We start from the raw sequence: 16214 nt of genomic DNA, 5'->3' as shown, positions 1-16214 counted from the left end.
AAAAAAAAAACAGAAAGAGGAAAAGAAAAAAAGGTTTCTTGGTTAGTTTTTGTCACTGTTGTACTAGTTGAAATATTGGCTCAAATAAATAAGCCCTTTGCCGTAAGGTCAGCAGTGCAACCAGTTTGATATTTTTGTCCTCTATTGCTGTTATTGTCTTCAAAGAACGGCCCGATGCTGAGAATCGATTATCTGCTAGTGTGTCAGTACAGATGGAATTGACTCATCCATATCTGTGTGACGTCACTGAGCAGTGGAAGGCCTCGTTCACTGAAATTGGTGGCCATATTGTTAACATGCCAATAGACTCAAATATGCCGTTTTCAAAAGCCGGAAAATTAACCCAACCCTTTTGAAGAAGTAAATCGAAAGAATAGGGAGTTCAAGAAGCTACTGCGGAGACGGCAACGAGAACGTCTCAAAACAACAGGATTTGAGGAGATAAACGAAGGCCCTACACGCGCGTTATAAATTTTGGTACATTTCTTCACCGTCCTCGACCAAACAACAATGAAAAATCACCAAATTAAAGGTTTTGTGATAAAATTTTCATTCTCTGTCTCAAATTGAACGCCGTTACCACCTGTTCTGTTATTGGATGGTTCGGCCACATTATACAGTCAACTCTCGCCTGGCGGACACCTCGCTATTACGGACACCCCGAAAAAACGGACAGCAGTTAAATTCCCGGCAAAAATAAATTACAGACGTTTTACTGAAATAATTCCCGCTACTACAGACTCTTGCTATTAAGGACACTAACTTGCGGTCCCGCAGGTGTCCGCAATAAAGGAAGCTGGTAGTACTCAACATTCCCATTCCTTTTTTGCCCACACAATTTTCTTGCTCTGCACACGAAAAATAACTGAGCAATAGAGAAATCTCAAGACAAGCGTTCCTGTATTGATAGTTATTACCATTTGCCAATCCTCCTATAAAGTTGGAGAAATTCATTTTGAACTAATTAATACGGTCAATATGAAATTTGGTGCACTATAAAGAAGTCAGACTAGAAAGCTTCAGTTTCCTTTTCCCATTTCTGTTGAAGTGTGTGACGACTGGACCTATGGTAGCAATTGCAGAAATACCTGTCTATGCAATCAAACTCAAACTGAAAGGTGGGTGCGCTGACTCATGAAAACCTACGTCGTCAATTTTTGGTTTTGTAATATCCATTCAGTTTGCAAATTAATAATTGTATGCACTTGATTGATAGTTAATTGAAGGGATGAAAGCGTACCCACCTAATGTAGAATTTTAGGCCATTTTTTTTTAAAAAAAGAGTGTGCATTTTTGCATGTTGCCTTCAGTTTAATCAAAAAACATCGCTCTGCTTTTTTCGTTTCAAAGCATCTGTTGTTTCTTGTTTTGTTGCTTTCTCTCAGGTTAAATGACACTGACTTGATATTTTGGCCTTAAATTTTTGAAGCTACCAGTTAATATAAGCCGGTGGGAAAAATCGCAAGGCGAAATTGTTCTCTAATTAAATTGAAGGCGAAATGACAAATCAGCCTAGAATTTGACTTACAGCGGTTAAGCTCTCAGCGCTTCAATTACACTACTGTACTCCATTTTATTACTGCCCGGCTGTTAATACCATAATCTCTTGGGGTGCTTACCATTTACAGAAACCACCCGGATCGAAATTTTCGGCATAAATACGAAATGATTTAGCTTGTCTTAACAGAAGATGGATAACACTGAGGAAAAATGTATGAGCAGCAGCTGTAACAAAAACAAAAATGCGTCACTTTGACCAGAAGGCCATAATTTCAAAAGTACTCCAAATGGAATGATGTTTACCATTTGATTTTCCAACTGGAATTTCCAGGTTTTCCATGTAAACGTTAAGCATCCTTGGTTTCCCCTTTTGAATACACTTCTGTTCTCTAGTTACCTTTTATAATCTTCTGAATCTGCTGGTTGTTGCTTTATTTGCGATGTCTGTCCTTTGTAGCGGTTGTCTTCAGATATTTGACTAACTTATATGCTGAACAGATCTGCAAATGTTTCTAACCTTTATTTTGCTTTATACTGTTAAACCTATTGTTGTGGCTGATGTTTCAGGTGCCATAAAATGACGGGAAAGTGTTTCTGCAAGAGGGGCCGGGGTTTACAGGCCTACATTGTGATAAGCAGATAGGTAAGAATCGACTAGTAATATAATTTATTGCTGCAAGGTGCAGAATGGAGTACTAATAGAAGTATGTCATGATCACAAATATATGAATTTTTGAAAATATGGGATTTATTGAGATGTTCCGAAAAAGCAAATCCTTTGAAAACCAACATGGCGACAAACTGACTAGGTCTTCCGACGAAATTAATTGTGTGTTGAAAGTAAATGTAACTGAGGTTTTTCCTGATCAAGATGACGTTGATTAATACTTTCTTGGCTTCGATAAACAAAATTTCACAGAAATGTCTTAAAACAATAACATCACGGTTTATTTTTCACACAAAGCTTTGAAAGCCTATTTTTGTGACCCAAGTATCGAGACAGAGAGTTCACGTGATAATCCATTGACTCATTGCTGTACCAGGTACGGAGACTACCACATGTTCAAGCCAATGGGATTCGAGGTCTAGCGGTTCTAATCTGGAATGGTCGTGATATTCGTCTTTCTTGTCTTCGTTATCAGATCGCTATCGGACATATCCCCCACAATTTCTTTCCCCACTCCTCCCCATTTCACCACCCAGCGCTTTACTGCCTTAATTTAAACTCGAACAGGATCCACTGCACCATAAAATAGATCGGGGCCTCTGCCTACACCCCCCTAACTCAATCTCAAAAGATGGTGTCTTCATTGCATAGCCACTTCTCTATCCAGCATAAATAAATGTCAATTAGATTTAAACCTTATCTTTTCTAGCTTGCTCTTGCTAGCCGCTAATTTTAAAGCCAATACAATTTTGAAGGTAATGTTCATGAGATAGGTGGTGTCTCTACCCCAGACAAGGTGGGTGCTCTTCGAACAAACTTGTTATGACCAGTTCAGTTATTGAAACAACTTTTGTTTGTGAATTTCACGAGTGTTTTAATTAACCTCCCGCAACCGCGGCTAGAAGTTTTGATTACCACAAACTTTGATATAAAAGACATTTAACATGCTTTGGCTCATTACTGATTTCTGAAAGTACTTTTCTTCAAAACATATAAGTAAATGATTTCAAAGTATCTTAATTATTATATTTTGTACTTTTTATACATTTAGCGCACGTAATTCAGTCACGTAGTCTGCCATGTGTTGGTTTTAAATAAACCATTTGATTGATTGATTGGACATGTGGATACACTGTGCTGACAGCTACTTTGTTCTCATATAATTTGCTTTTTTCTTTTTCTTTTAATTTTTTATTGGTCGTCTTGCCTGGACAAAAAATTCCTTTTTAAAGACCACTCATTAAATTATACTATTTTTGATTTCAATTTGAAACTTTTTAATAAAGTTTGGTGCGAAAAGTCATTGACCTTGATCTAAATTTAAATTCTACTGCCTCTAGACTGAAAGTCTGGTCAATTATTTATTTCACTGCCATACTTATTAACATGTTTCCTAATATCTGTTTTTGAGAATTCCTAACGGCCCCTATACTTTCCTTACCAGTTTCGTCCAAATAATAATAATTTATTTGGTGAAATTACGTACGTTGATGTCCCATAGAAACAGCAAGATAGTGATATCACAATTCTAGCGAGGTGCCTCGTGAAACGAAAGAAATAGGAGACTGTTGCCAGCAGGCTATACGATCAGCGGATACATATTAAAAGGCTTTATTGTAACACAATTGCTGCAAAACATGATTTTGCAAGCATACGTATTTCATCTAGGATACTAGGAGGGTTGAATACATCCGCTCTAGTTGTCAGGAAAGAGCAAGAAGCGCATAACACTGATGTCGCGCCGGCGTTTGCCTTGCTACTATTGCTGACTTCTCCAAACCATTACTACAGAAAACTGAACAGTAACTGCACGCATTCTTTATATAAAACAATATAGGATACAAGAATCTACCAAAAAAAAATACAATCCCGAATATCGACTAGAACGCACAATGCTTTCAAAATGTGTCGCGTACTTTGCTACGATTGGTATTGTTGTGGGTCTTCTGATAAATCCGGGAGGCGCATGGAGGCGTCGTCGTCGTCGTTGCACCCCGACAAATTGCCAGATGAGTTCTTGGTCCTCTTGGTCTCCATGCAGCGCTGTTGTATGCGGAAACGCTGGCTCTCGACAAAGAACAAGGAATGTTATTAGCAGTCCCAGTTGTGGCGGAGCAGCCTGTCCAGCAAATAGACTCGAGACTACCCTGTGTTATGGATCAACAGCTGCTAACTGCGTGATGAGTTCTTGGTCTTCTTGGTCTTTATGCAGCGCTGTTGTATGCGGAAACTCTGGCTCTCGACAAAGAACAAGGAATGTTATCAGTAGTCCCAGTTGTGGCGGAGCAGCCTGTCCATCAAACAGACTCGAGACCACTCTGTGTTATGGAACAACAGCTGCTGACTGCGTGTATTCGACTTGGTCCACATGGAGTGCATGTCCCCCATTTCAGTGTGGAGATACCCAGACAAGCAGAAGGCACATCGTATCAAGAGAACAATGTGGTGGCACCCCATGCAATATGACGGCGTTACGCAAAACACGACCTTGCAAACAAACGTTTTGTGTTAACCAGGGAACTTTACTTGACGGACGATGTTTCTGCAAGACGGATTACTATGGAGGCTGTTGTCAGTACAAAAGTAAGTATGCATGCATGCATGCACACTTTTGAAAACTTTTAGTCGAAACCTTCAGATTAGTAGTGATGGTACGCTAAGTTCACGTGTCCTGGATTTATAGTATCACTGGTGCCAGAGAAAGCTTGTAATTTTTTTCTCCTCTGCAACAGCAAAGGATTTGAGTCTATTGCGATCATTGGAGAATGATTATCTTTGTCAGGGGTTTTTTCACAGACTTTTGTTAACTTACTATTTGTGTAAAAAAGTTAGAAGCAGTCATCGCAACTACATATCTAAATGCCATCATTAAGCGCTAAATCTACTCAATCTCTAGCCTGAAATCACTAAATTATGAGACGAAAACTGTGTTGCATGACACATGGCAAAAATTATGTGAAATAACAGACTTATTTACTGTCCATTTAGTTTGAACAACAGATAGTTATTTCAGTATGAACTTTTAACCTGATTTAAGTGAAAATAAAAGTTTTTTTTAGTATTCTCATGCACATAATGGACATATGATCACTACATTGACAGCATCCTGTGTTAGAAGTGCCACAGGCCCTTTTTCAGCGTCTCGTCTAAGGGACGGGCATTTTTTAATGGGGAGGGGCCGGGATGGAGAGTGGAGAGTGCTTTAGCCATTCTTGTTTTTGTGACCATGCGTTTGATTTAATTTTTTTTCAGCAGGTTACAAGATATTTCCTTGCTTTATTACGCATTGCAGGATTGTGTTTCTTCTGCAAAGTTTTTTTTCCCGCAATTCAGTTTTGTTAGATAACGACCATATAGTGTTTCGTGTCAGGTGAAGACAAAGGAAGTAATAAAAACAATGAAACAGCATGAATCGGATTTCAGGTTCCGAGAGAGAAGCCTAGCCTGTTGGGTTTTTTAATTAAAGCAGCTTAGGAGACGAGAACCCTTAAGCCATGAATTGTTTTATGTTGGATGTGGAGCCTACAGCGCCAAGCTTTGGATCCATGAAAATATCTAATGGGAAAACGAGTAAAATAGGAAATGTAGATTGTTAGCGGGCTAGCACAAACTGGGATAACTTGTTGACTGAAAGGTTGAGACAATGAGATTAAACTTTGGCGCCCTGCCACGGTTCCCTTTCAGTTGTATTCCTTTAGCAAGATTTTTTCCTTAACGAATTATGATGCTCAATAGTCCTAGACGAAATGTTTCCACTACTAAACCCATTTGGAAGTATTGCCATGAACCTAACCTCTCTCAGGGAGAACATCACGTCAACAATCATAACCTTGCAATCATGTCTGAGCATCCGATATTTGCCCGGGCCTATTTCGGTTATCATATTTTGTTGTTTACGCACAAATGTTACTTATATTACAAATAGAATGGCTCAATCTGGTCTCATTTGGGAAAACGCCTCCTTCCGGCTCAAATAAGCATTACCACAAATTTTGAGATAACTGGCGCCTTGAGCAAGGATTTGTTGTAAATACAAAGACTTAAGTCCATGCAAATCTTTTAAAGTATTGACTGCTCGGGTCAGTAATTCTATGGTTTGGTTAAGTCAAGCCGGCTTGGCCCGGTAATATCTGTGGAGGTCTAATTAGATCTCAATTGAGCTCCTGGAGCTCTTCTTCTATAGTCTTTTGTCGAGTTTTTCTAGGACAACTTCCGCTCTGTTAGTTTCCCCTCTATACGAGTACAGAGCCCTGCAACTTTGGTGACCTATCTGTCTTCAACGAGGACATTAAAGCAAAATACTTAGAAATGTTGTCTTCTGTGTTCCCATAATGTTTGGTGGCCTTTTAAAGGCATATTGCGTCAACCAATACAGTATGATTTCTTCGGATGCTTTAGTCGAAACTTTAGCCTTAGAAAATTCTACTGAAACGGAGTCTTATTTGATCCGAATTTACTTGTGTTTTCGATTTATCAAAACATTTGCCCGTCCCAAAACTGAAAAGAAATTAGTTTTTCAGTTTTACGAAATTTTAAGCTGTCATCTTGCTGAAGAAACGTTTGGTGTTCTTTAAACGTTAATCCGAATATCTAAGGCGATTAAGGTCTTCTTAATAGAAATAACATATATCCACCGACAAAATGAGCGTTGGGTGCTCGTCCTTCAATGCCGTGCGAACCGCTGTAATCTTGTCATCCTGAATTGCCAGATATTGTATTTGAAATAGTATTAACACGGACAGTACCATAAAGCTCGAAGCCACCAAAATAATGATAGAACAATCTTAGAGCCTTTTTTTTAATGATAACTCCGTTCAATGGGTTTCAGTCTGTTTCATATAACAATTTGTTGGCGTTGACAAACATCGCGTAAGGTCAGACTGTCAAGGAAAGCCTGGCCATTAATTACCTTTCTGAAAAGTAATCGGCGGGATGACCTCTTTGTCACGTCAATATTTACCTTGACATTGATGGTTTGCATGTGACGTCATGGGGGCCATTTTGGTGGACAGGAACAATAACATTTTTCTCCTCAGGGAGTTAGCTGCTATTTTTATGCAAACTATGTAAGCACATTTTCTTTTGTTTTGTCCACCAGCATGGCGGCAATGCAAACCACCTATTGCTTACGTTAATATTCATTTGTCAGGAATTAAAAAAAAAAACAAAACATCAGTGAAGGTTTTTATCTTGTTCTCTGCGTAAAAGGCAAAAAAAGCAAACAGATTGAGTTCAACATCTTCGAGCTGATCAGCAAATTAAAGGACTGCGAGAAGATACAGATTAATAAAAGCTCTTTGCCTTCCTAATTTGTGTCAGATCAATCAGTTCTTTGTAAATTTTCATCTTTGTATTTCCTGCCAACCAGTTACTTCCTCTTACTTGCTTGGTTCCCAATTCTGGCCTTTGTTGAAGATGAAAGTTAAAATGTGTTTTTTCATTGCCAATCCGCTTGTAAATTTCTCATACGTAATCGTTCTTATATTACTATCTGAAATGAACTTGGACGAAACTATTACGAAATCGTGCCCATGCATTGAAACACGTCGCACGTCGAGCTTAATTTTGGACGTCAATCACAGCAGCTATTATGTATATCTAAACGAGCACGTTTCATCTGAAATTGTCATGAGAAATTTGCGTTTAAAGTCAATAAAAATGCAGACAATCGAGTTTCCAATCCCGCAAATGTTTAAGGATACTTCAATGTTGAAATCAAAGATAAAGGTATGAACTCAGTGTGTCTAGGGTTTCATATTCTTAGTTTACTCCTTTGGACATTTAAATAAACAGAATCCTGTGACAACATACAAACGTAATTGCTCAACCAATCGGTTTTAAGTACTATAAATACCCTAGTGTTGTCAAAGGACAATGGTATAAGATTAGAGCTAGAGACGGCTGGGAAGAGCGGACAGGAATTTTGACTGACCCCAGAGCTCATCACAAGCATTTGAACCGAAGATGAACCTTAATTGCTTTCTTTTCAAATGTGCGATTATTTTCCTTGCTTCGTTGAATGTATCTGGTCAGCAAGTTGCCACGTGCACCAACTGCTGCCAGGCGAAGAACTACCGAACGATTGACAATTCTCGGCGTAGTGTACAGAGTCAGTGGAAGGCAGATCATATTGCATTGTGTGACAAGGATCTTGTAGCAGGATGGTACCGTTTTACTAGCTTTGTTGGAGGTAAAATGCCGACGACAAAAGTGAACCTAAACCACTGTGGCACCAAGGGTCCGATATGGTTAGATGGTACAACTGGTAATCATCCTACGAAGACCAATGATCCTGTGGCTCGTATCAAGGCCTGTGTGAACGTAAATGGAAGAAGAGGCGGTTGCTTCTTTTCTTTCTACGTAAGCGTCAAGTATTGTGCCGGAAATTTTTACGTGTACTATCTTCAACCGATCTATTCATGTTATGCTGCCTACTGCGCCGGTAAGAAACTGAAAAATTAAAACACATTTCAGTATACTTTGTTTTTAAAGGGCGAACGATCATTAAAACTATGACCTCAATTGTTACTGGAGATTTTGTTCACTTGAAGGATTTAAAAGAAACTTTTTTCTGCCATATTCCAAGAGCATCAGTGCCAAAACGTTTGAGAAAAAAAGTAGACCGTGCGAAATTTTCGCAGCTGGATAAGTTTTTGAGAAATACGAGTGGTTTTGCTTTCGTCTTATTCTTGCGCAACAGTTGAAATGACGAGCATGGAATAATACAGAGTACTTTTTCAAACCAGAACTTTCAGGGGAAACAAAAACAGTGCAATACTGTACTAACACTTTACGACTGGTTAAGAGTAAATGTCCCTAAGCATCAGATATAATCGTCAAATCGCGGACCCAGCTCAAAATTCGATTTTGCTCATACATTTTCTATAGATAGGCCTTTGACCCAAACTAAACAAAACTGGGTTAGTTTATTTTAAAATTCGTTTCTTTAAAAGTAATTAAATAAATACTTTCGGGTTGGTTTTGAGACTTATTTGGAGCGGAATTTCACAATGTTTATGGCTTTTAGACTAGTGTTCATCAAAAAACCCCTGCAAATCTTCCGTTGCTAGAACTTTATAGTTTGGTCTATAGAAAATTCAGCAGGGATGAAAAAAGCATTCTTTTTTTCTTCCTAAACAACAGCTTTGGGTTTTTTTCTTGAAGCCACCCTCAATACTCTGTTTAAACAGTTTTGAGGTAACTTAAAATAACTCCCTAAAAATCATGTCGGTTCGCTACACTAAGACCTCAAACTATACTGCAGATACAGATAGAGAATAGATGTCAAATTTTTGTTTTGGGATGTGGGCTGGTTGTGTGATACGACTTTGTTGAAGTTTGCTAATTTGACAAATTTGCCGACTGATGCTATTTTGATAACTTAGGGCCAGCACTAAAAGCAGGAAAACCGGAATCCAATTCCAGAGGAATTCTCAAGATTCAGCAATTTGATTGTACAAAAATTGTCTGAAAATAATGTCAACGCAAATGTTATATTTTTCATTCGTGACACCAGAGGAAACATCTAATCAAGTCATTATTTCCAGCACATGAAAAATGATTGGTCTCACGGAAAAACCTGTAAAAATGATCGCGCGTGCAGTAAGGAAAAGAAATTTGATAGTCTATATCTTGCTTTTGAAACTATGTTAAGGTTTCTGGAGACCACAAATATAACCTACAGCTACGCTCACGAAGTTTCATTTTGCATAGCCAGCAGATTATCTGTTTTCATTTAGGCAGACTAAATTGCTCACTAATTTGTTACGTCCAGTTTGATGAATAGACATGTTCCACCAGCTTCAGGGAGATTAATGAAACCCCATCACTGGAAACCCAAGCAAATGTTTTGTCTACCCTAAGAGATAGTCAAGACTTTAATGGTCCCCCTTCCCCCTTTTGCCTCTCCCCACGATGCTGCAAGCCATCCCCTCGACAAACCATAAATAACGAGAAGCCCCTCATAACGATGATGGTTACGATGATAATAATGAAGAGTCATAACGATGTTGTTGATGATAATGATGATGATGATGATGATAATAATGATGACGACGTCGATGATGATAATGATGATGATAATGATGTAGGAACAGTGTTTCTTCCCTAATTTGTTAACTTTGTTTATATCAGGAAATGGAAAACCATGTCCGTATGGACAAACGGGAACATCGCTAGCAACTTGTAGTGGTGAGTACTTTGTTTGAGTTTACTACAAATATCCTAAAATCTAAGCAAATTAAGGACGGTGCCTACTGATATCGAAGTATTTTTGTGCGGTTTATGACTATGCGGGAAAAGCAGATCTTAGGAGGGCCTATTGGAATCCAAAACGAAAATTGGGGGTAGCCACGCATTTTTCAGAGAGAATTAAGCAATAATATCCCTAAAAAGCGCCAAAATATGAAGCAATGTATGGGATGTGTTCCTAAACTGAAGCTCTTTCTCTGAAAAATGTATGGTTACCCCCAATTTTCTTTCGAGATACCAAAAGCGTTTGGTAAGTTCTGCTTTCTCCGCATAGTTTTAAACCGCGCAAAAATATTCCTGTATTAGCAGGCACCACCCATAGGGAAACCCGAGTATCTCGAGATGCGCAGAACGTATGCGCAGTAACAATATTATGCACCGTCCTTAAGACAATATATTTACTGAGTCTTGAAACAGAAAATCTAAAATTGTTCTAAAAGACAGGATTCAACAGTATTGACTTGATCAAGTCACGCAGTAATTCAAAAACACACGTTTTTGAGAGTTGATATACTTCTTCTTGCTTGGACCAACCAAATGAGGCCATCTGTTATACCGCTTAGGCTTGGGAAACATATTTAGTTTTTGACGAGCTGAAATAGGCTTTTCCCTGCCGCTTAAATATTCCTAATAAATTGTTCAGTGTAACCCTAAAGATGACATATACTGGGATAATTCTCATTACACAGGTTCATGATTTTTTTAGAAAAATTAAAACTTTTGTTGATCCTGAAAATTTTTGATCCTGAAAACGTAACATTTTTGTTTGAAATGATAATGATAATGATAATGATAATGATAATGATAATGATAATGATAATGATAATGATAATGATAATGATAATGATAATGATAATGATAATGATAATAATAATAACAATAATAATAATAATTTAAAATTTAATAATAATAATTTAAACTTTAATAATGAAATATATCTTTATTAGAATATTCCACACAAATTGCTATTTACACGTTAAAAGTATACATAAAAAGGGCTATTAAAAACCTTTTTTCAATTTATTTCGATTAAAAAAAGAGACTATTTTCAAGAACAATTTCAGTAATAATTTTTTTGGGGTATGCGATCGCGAAAAGAAAAAAACGAGACTACTTTCAAGCGTGATGTTTTTGTAAATAAAAAGAAAAAAAAACTAATGTCATGGAGTTAAAAAAAATTAAATTCGGCATTTTAAAATCAGCTCCACTTGATTAAAAGAAAAAAAAAACACATAAACAAAATTATGCATCTCTCAAATGGCTCCTTCTGCAGTTTCAATGTCAATGTTCGCGTTCTTGATGTCACGTTAAATTCTTTGTAATGTCCTAGAACCTCTAAGACAGACGAGTGCAGATCTTGACAGTGCGAATGAAATTCGGCTTCTGATCCATGCCATGGTTTTGGCATATTGCTCCCCTTTCTTTCTTGATGATGATGATGATCATAATAATAATAATAATAATAATAATAATAATAATAATAATAATAATAATAATAATAATAATAATAATAATAATAATAATAATAATAATAATAATTATAATAATAATAATAATAATAATAATGTTTTTGAAAAAAAAAACAACACCGGAGCTGCAGAATTTCAGAAAATATTCGGTACCTATACCTTTAAGATTGTACTGAAAGATTATGTAATTGACCGATTCTTCGTGTTCCTACTAGTTCAGTTTGCTAAAAGAGAGAAAAAAAGGCCCCTTTAAAATGACTGGCGCAACAGTTAAATTAGCTGGTGCGTACCTTTCTTAAAGCAATCTTGCGAAATTATTAAGATGCTATTCAATTTAATGAAAGGAAATGACCAAGACTACTCTCTGTCGCCGGTATTTTAAGAGACTGTAAAAACATTTTGCCTTAAAAATTATAGCCATTGTTTATGTTTTGACTTTGCAATTTTTGTTTTTAACAAGCTGGACCAGTGAAGTTTCCAAGCAGGCACTACTTATGCTGTCCAAGAATAACATTCAAGGAGGAAACAGAAGAGCCAGTCTCCTTGTACTGCATAGTACCTATTGATAAGAAAATAAGGCAATGGAAGAATGTGACATATGAGATTAAATGGTTTGCTGATGGAAAGAAAGCTTACACAGAAAGACCATTCTGTCGTCCGCTGGGAGGTCAAACTAAGAACAAGGACTCGTGTCCAGGTGACAAAGAAATTCGCTCTCTTCTTACTCCTGATCTCTATGAACCTGGACAATGGGTGAGTTGTCATTGTTGTGTGGTTAAACCCCCCGAAGGCGCTCCTCTCACTGTTGCACGAAACAACAACAACAACAAAAGAAAATAATAAAATAAATAAATAAATAAATAAATAAATAAGTAAATAAATAAGTAAATAAATAAATAAATAAATAAATAAGAAACTAAAAAACAGACAAAAAACTGAAACCTATATTTTCCTCGACTTTAATCATTCATTTCTCATTGTACTATTTGTATTGCGTTTGGTTCTCATGAACAATCTATAATTGGTTTGATCAGTCCTATTTATCTCTCAATCTGACATTTGTAACTTTGTAACATTTGTAAATGTAACCCCTTAGGAAGACTGTTTAAGAGCCGTTGTCAGTAACTTTCAAGAATCCGGGGACAGAAGCGAAAATTCGAATTTCTTTTTATCTGCCCCAAAAGACCCTTTTGGTTAACTTTTTTCAAAAATAATTCTCAAAAGTTCCAGCGAATTTTCATTTTGGCAAAAATTGGGAATTTCGAAATCGACCTAAACGTGCCAAATGGCCCTATTGAAATTATGTAAATTAGTACATTTTCAAAACTCTCGTTCAAGACAAGGAAACGTTTTCTCGAGTTGATGTTTTCACAATCGTTTTTACATCCCTTGTGCTTGCTTCCAAACTATATTTTATCTCGACCTGAACATTCTTTCATTTGAAGTTGCCCACGTAAAGAATACAATGTTTGCTATTCTTTAGATAGAGTGATTTTTGCCATATTTCAGAACAATTGTTCTTATTAATCATGTTAAAATATTTAGTTTGGCCCATGAAAAGTGAGCGCGCTAGGTCGAGATGCGTGGAATGCACTTTGACACAATTCGCCGTTTCAGTACTTCATACGTCGAACTTTACATGAGCCGAACCTAATACCTTTTAAGGTCGACCCAAATAATTAAGTTCGGCAGTTGGGATTCAGACGTTGAACCTAACTGAAGTCGAACTTAAAGCTTAAGTGAGAAAATAGGTTTTCGTGGTCAGCGGCTGTTGTTTATACTCAAGAAGATTCAAAATGGCGGAAAAGATAAATTCTGACATGGAAGAGCTTGTTTGGTAAAATAATGAAGACAGGCCAAACACGGCTCCTATTGGTCGAGATCTTTGTAGATCCCTCTTAGCGGAGGCTGATTTTCTATCAAGTGCTATTTACTCATCTGAATGGTTTTAGGTTAGGCACAGAAGGGCGATATTCCGTAACAAACTGCAAAATGTTTTTGCGCGTTTTTCTACGTTAAAGAAAAGGCAAACACATGTACCTAAGAGCGTAATCTAGGTGCAAAATTATTGTTATACTTACTAAATCTACCGGGTTTTTTTGATGTTCTCGTTGCATCTTAAACCCCCAAATCGGGGGGGGGGGGGGGGGGTGGTAGTTTTGTTTCACCATTTTGCTAAGCCCCCTCAGTTGTTTTAGCCTTGCTACGGGCCTGTTTCCTGTAATGTCATTGATGAGAATTCGGCACAGACAACACAGAGTGGATCTCGGGGGAGGAAAACTACATGATTATCGTTTCAGTCCATTAAATATACCTTGCAGACCTTGACTTGCCTCAATTTCTTCCTGTTGTAATTTCAAAAATTATTTTCGCACTGTCATCACGAGCACGAATATTGACGTAGGTTATTCCTGTGCTTGCGTATCATATTTCACATGTCACGCAATGAAAGTTATTCGCGTTGTTCAAAACTTTGAATCTCTAATATGCGGAATTTAAGACAATTTTCAGCCTTGCCTCGGGAATGTGATATCGCCAGATATAATGTGAGTAACGATTGCAGACAAGTAAGAGCATTTCTTTATATCTAGTTTTCAGTCGTGTTATCCGGTTGTGATTGAATCAAGTAGTCAGTAACAATGTTGCACTATTCTTCAGTATTTTCGACAAACACGCAGAAAAAGAAGGCTTGTTTGGCAAGTGTATTTGTACAGATGGGCATAGAGAAGATTTTTTGTTTCTACTTTCTGGTCACAAACGTATACAAAGGTAAAACAACGGACGCGTTTCATCCATGTGGCAAGTCGAGAAATGGCTGACGTTTACATTTACGTCGGTGCGGGATTTTTTCAGTTTTTTTTGTGGTGGACTTCATTTGTAATCTTTTAAGCAAATTCTGTTTTAGGTCACGTAAAAAGGGAGCATTTACACTTTCTAGCTGAAAAATAACGGTAGTTTGGAAGTGTAGCATGATATGAGAGACAGGGTTTTAATTTCACTGATTTCCGAGTTATTTCCCTGTGATCTCGCTTGAACGTCTCAATATAAACTCGAAAATGTCACCTGAAAAGAATCATTTGATAACTTAATGCTAATATGGGGAGCACTCAGGTTTAAAGCTAGTTATTTACGTGCATAAAAGCATGAGATGAAACCAGAGACCTTGGCTTTTATCTAAAAGCTTCCGTGAACTGTATTGACACGTGCAAAGTAACGGGAGGAACGTGAAGTACTGAAATGGCGAATTGTGTCAAAGTGCATTCCACACATCTCGACCTAGCGCGCTCACTTTTTACGGGCCAAACTAAATATTTTAATATAATTAATAAGAGCAATTGCCCGTTAAAAAAAGTTATTTTATTGCCAGTATATTCGTATACCCCCGATGATATGGTCATCTGAAATATGGCAAAAATCACTCTATCTAAGGAATAGCAAACATTGTATTCTTTACGTGGGCAACTTCAAATGAAAGAATGTCCAGGTCGAGATAAAATATAATTTGGAAGCAAGCACAAGGGATGTAAAAACGATTGTGAAAACATCAACTCGAGAAAACGTTTCCTTGTCTTGAACGAGAGTTTTGAAAATGTACTAATTTGCATAATTTCAATAAGGTTAGGTCGATTTCGAACTTTCCCAAATTTTGCCAAAATAATAATTCGCTGGAACTTTTGAATATTATTTTTGAAAAAAGTTAACTAAAAGGGTCTTTTGGGGCAAATAAAAAGAAATTCGAATTTTCGCTTCTGTCCCCGGATTCTTGAAAGTTACTGACAACGGCTCTTTAATGCAGCCAAAATATATGCTTACCTTTACGAAGTCACACCCGAGTTGTTTGTCTTTATTTGTGATAACTATATTTGTACCTGGAGACTACTGTCTTTGTGGTTGATGTTTGTGACATAATGTAAATATAATAGAGATAGATAGATAGACAGGCAGACAGACAGAGAGACAGACAGACAAACAGAAAGACAGACACACAGATAGATAGATAAATAGATAGATAGACAGATCGACAGAGAGACAGAAAGACAGACACACAGATAGATAAATAGATAGATAAATAGACAGATAAATAGATAGATAGATAGATAGATAGATAGACAGATAGATAAATAGATAGATAGATAGATAGATAGACAGATAGATAGACAGATAGATAGATAGATAGATAGATAGACATAGATAGATAGATAGACAGACACACAGACAGATAGATAGATAGATAGATAGATAGATAGATAGATAGATAGATAGATAGATAGATAGATAGACAAACAGATTGTATACGAGATTGACGGATGATTGGTTGATGACTATCT

General features: G+C 37.1%; 2 protein-coding genes and 1 long non-coding RNA gene across 5 annotated transcripts in view; all 3 read left to right on the top strand.

The window, feature by feature from the left end:
* The first annotated feature begins 1047 nt into the window (after positions 1-1047).
* On the top strand, positions 1048-2836 carry LOC146485662 (uncharacterized). Its single transcript, XR_014863339.1, has 3 exons — positions 1048-1118; positions 2068-2143; positions 2544-2836. It is a non-coding gene; the product is annotated as an uncharacterized LOC146485662 (long non-coding RNA).
* Positions 2837-3658: 822 nt separating this feature from the next.
* Positions 3659-5301, top strand: LOC146485661 (spondin-1-like). The gene is made up of 2 exons (XM_085103049.1): positions 3659-4750; positions 4900-5301. The coding sequence occupies exons 1-2, from the start codon at positions 4060-4062 to the stop codon at positions 5037-5039; spliced, it is 831 nt and encodes a 276-aa protein (XP_084959175.1). The 5' UTR covers positions 3659-4059; the 3' UTR covers positions 5040-5301.
* Positions 5302-7828: 2527 nt separating this feature from the next.
* The window catches only part of LOC146485660 (von Willebrand factor D and EGF domain-containing protein-like), a 40456-nt gene continuing 32070 nt past the window's right edge, over positions 7829-16214 (top strand). For 2 of the 3 annotated variants that reach the window (XM_085103009.1, XM_085103008.1), the window contains exons 1-3: positions 7829-8609; positions 10301-10357; positions 12347-12639. In XM_085103009.1, coding sequence (XP_084959135.1) covers positions 8132-8609; positions 10301-10357; positions 12347-12639 — 828 coding nt within the window. In that variant the 5' untranslated portion in view covers positions 7829-8131. Of the gene's footprint in view, positions 8610-10300; positions 10358-12346; positions 12640-16214 lie in introns of those variants that run through there. The other variant, XM_085103010.1, reaches the window with a different exon arrangement.

The sequence above is a fragment of the Pavona decussata genome, unplaced genomic scaffold, assembly GCF_977016875.1.
Source record: "Pavona decussata unplaced genomic scaffold, jaPavDecu1.1 SCAFFOLD_25, whole genome shotgun sequence".
In the NCBI taxonomy this organism is placed as follows: Eukaryota; Metazoa; Cnidaria; class Anthozoa; order Scleractinia; family Agariciidae; genus Pavona; species Pavona decussata.
Note: the sequence above shows the minus strand (reverse complement) of the source record. Positions and strands in the feature narration are given on the sequence as shown.

Coding starts and splice junctions, on each gene's coding strand:
- LOC146485661 (XM_085103049.1), top strand. CDS start 4,060: ATGCTTTCAAAATGTGTCGCGTACTTTGCTACGATTGGTATTGTTGTG. Junction 4,751..4,899: donor AGGCTGTTGTCAGTACAAAA/GTAAGTATGCAT, acceptor CCTCTGCAACAG/CAAAGGATTTGAGTCTATTG.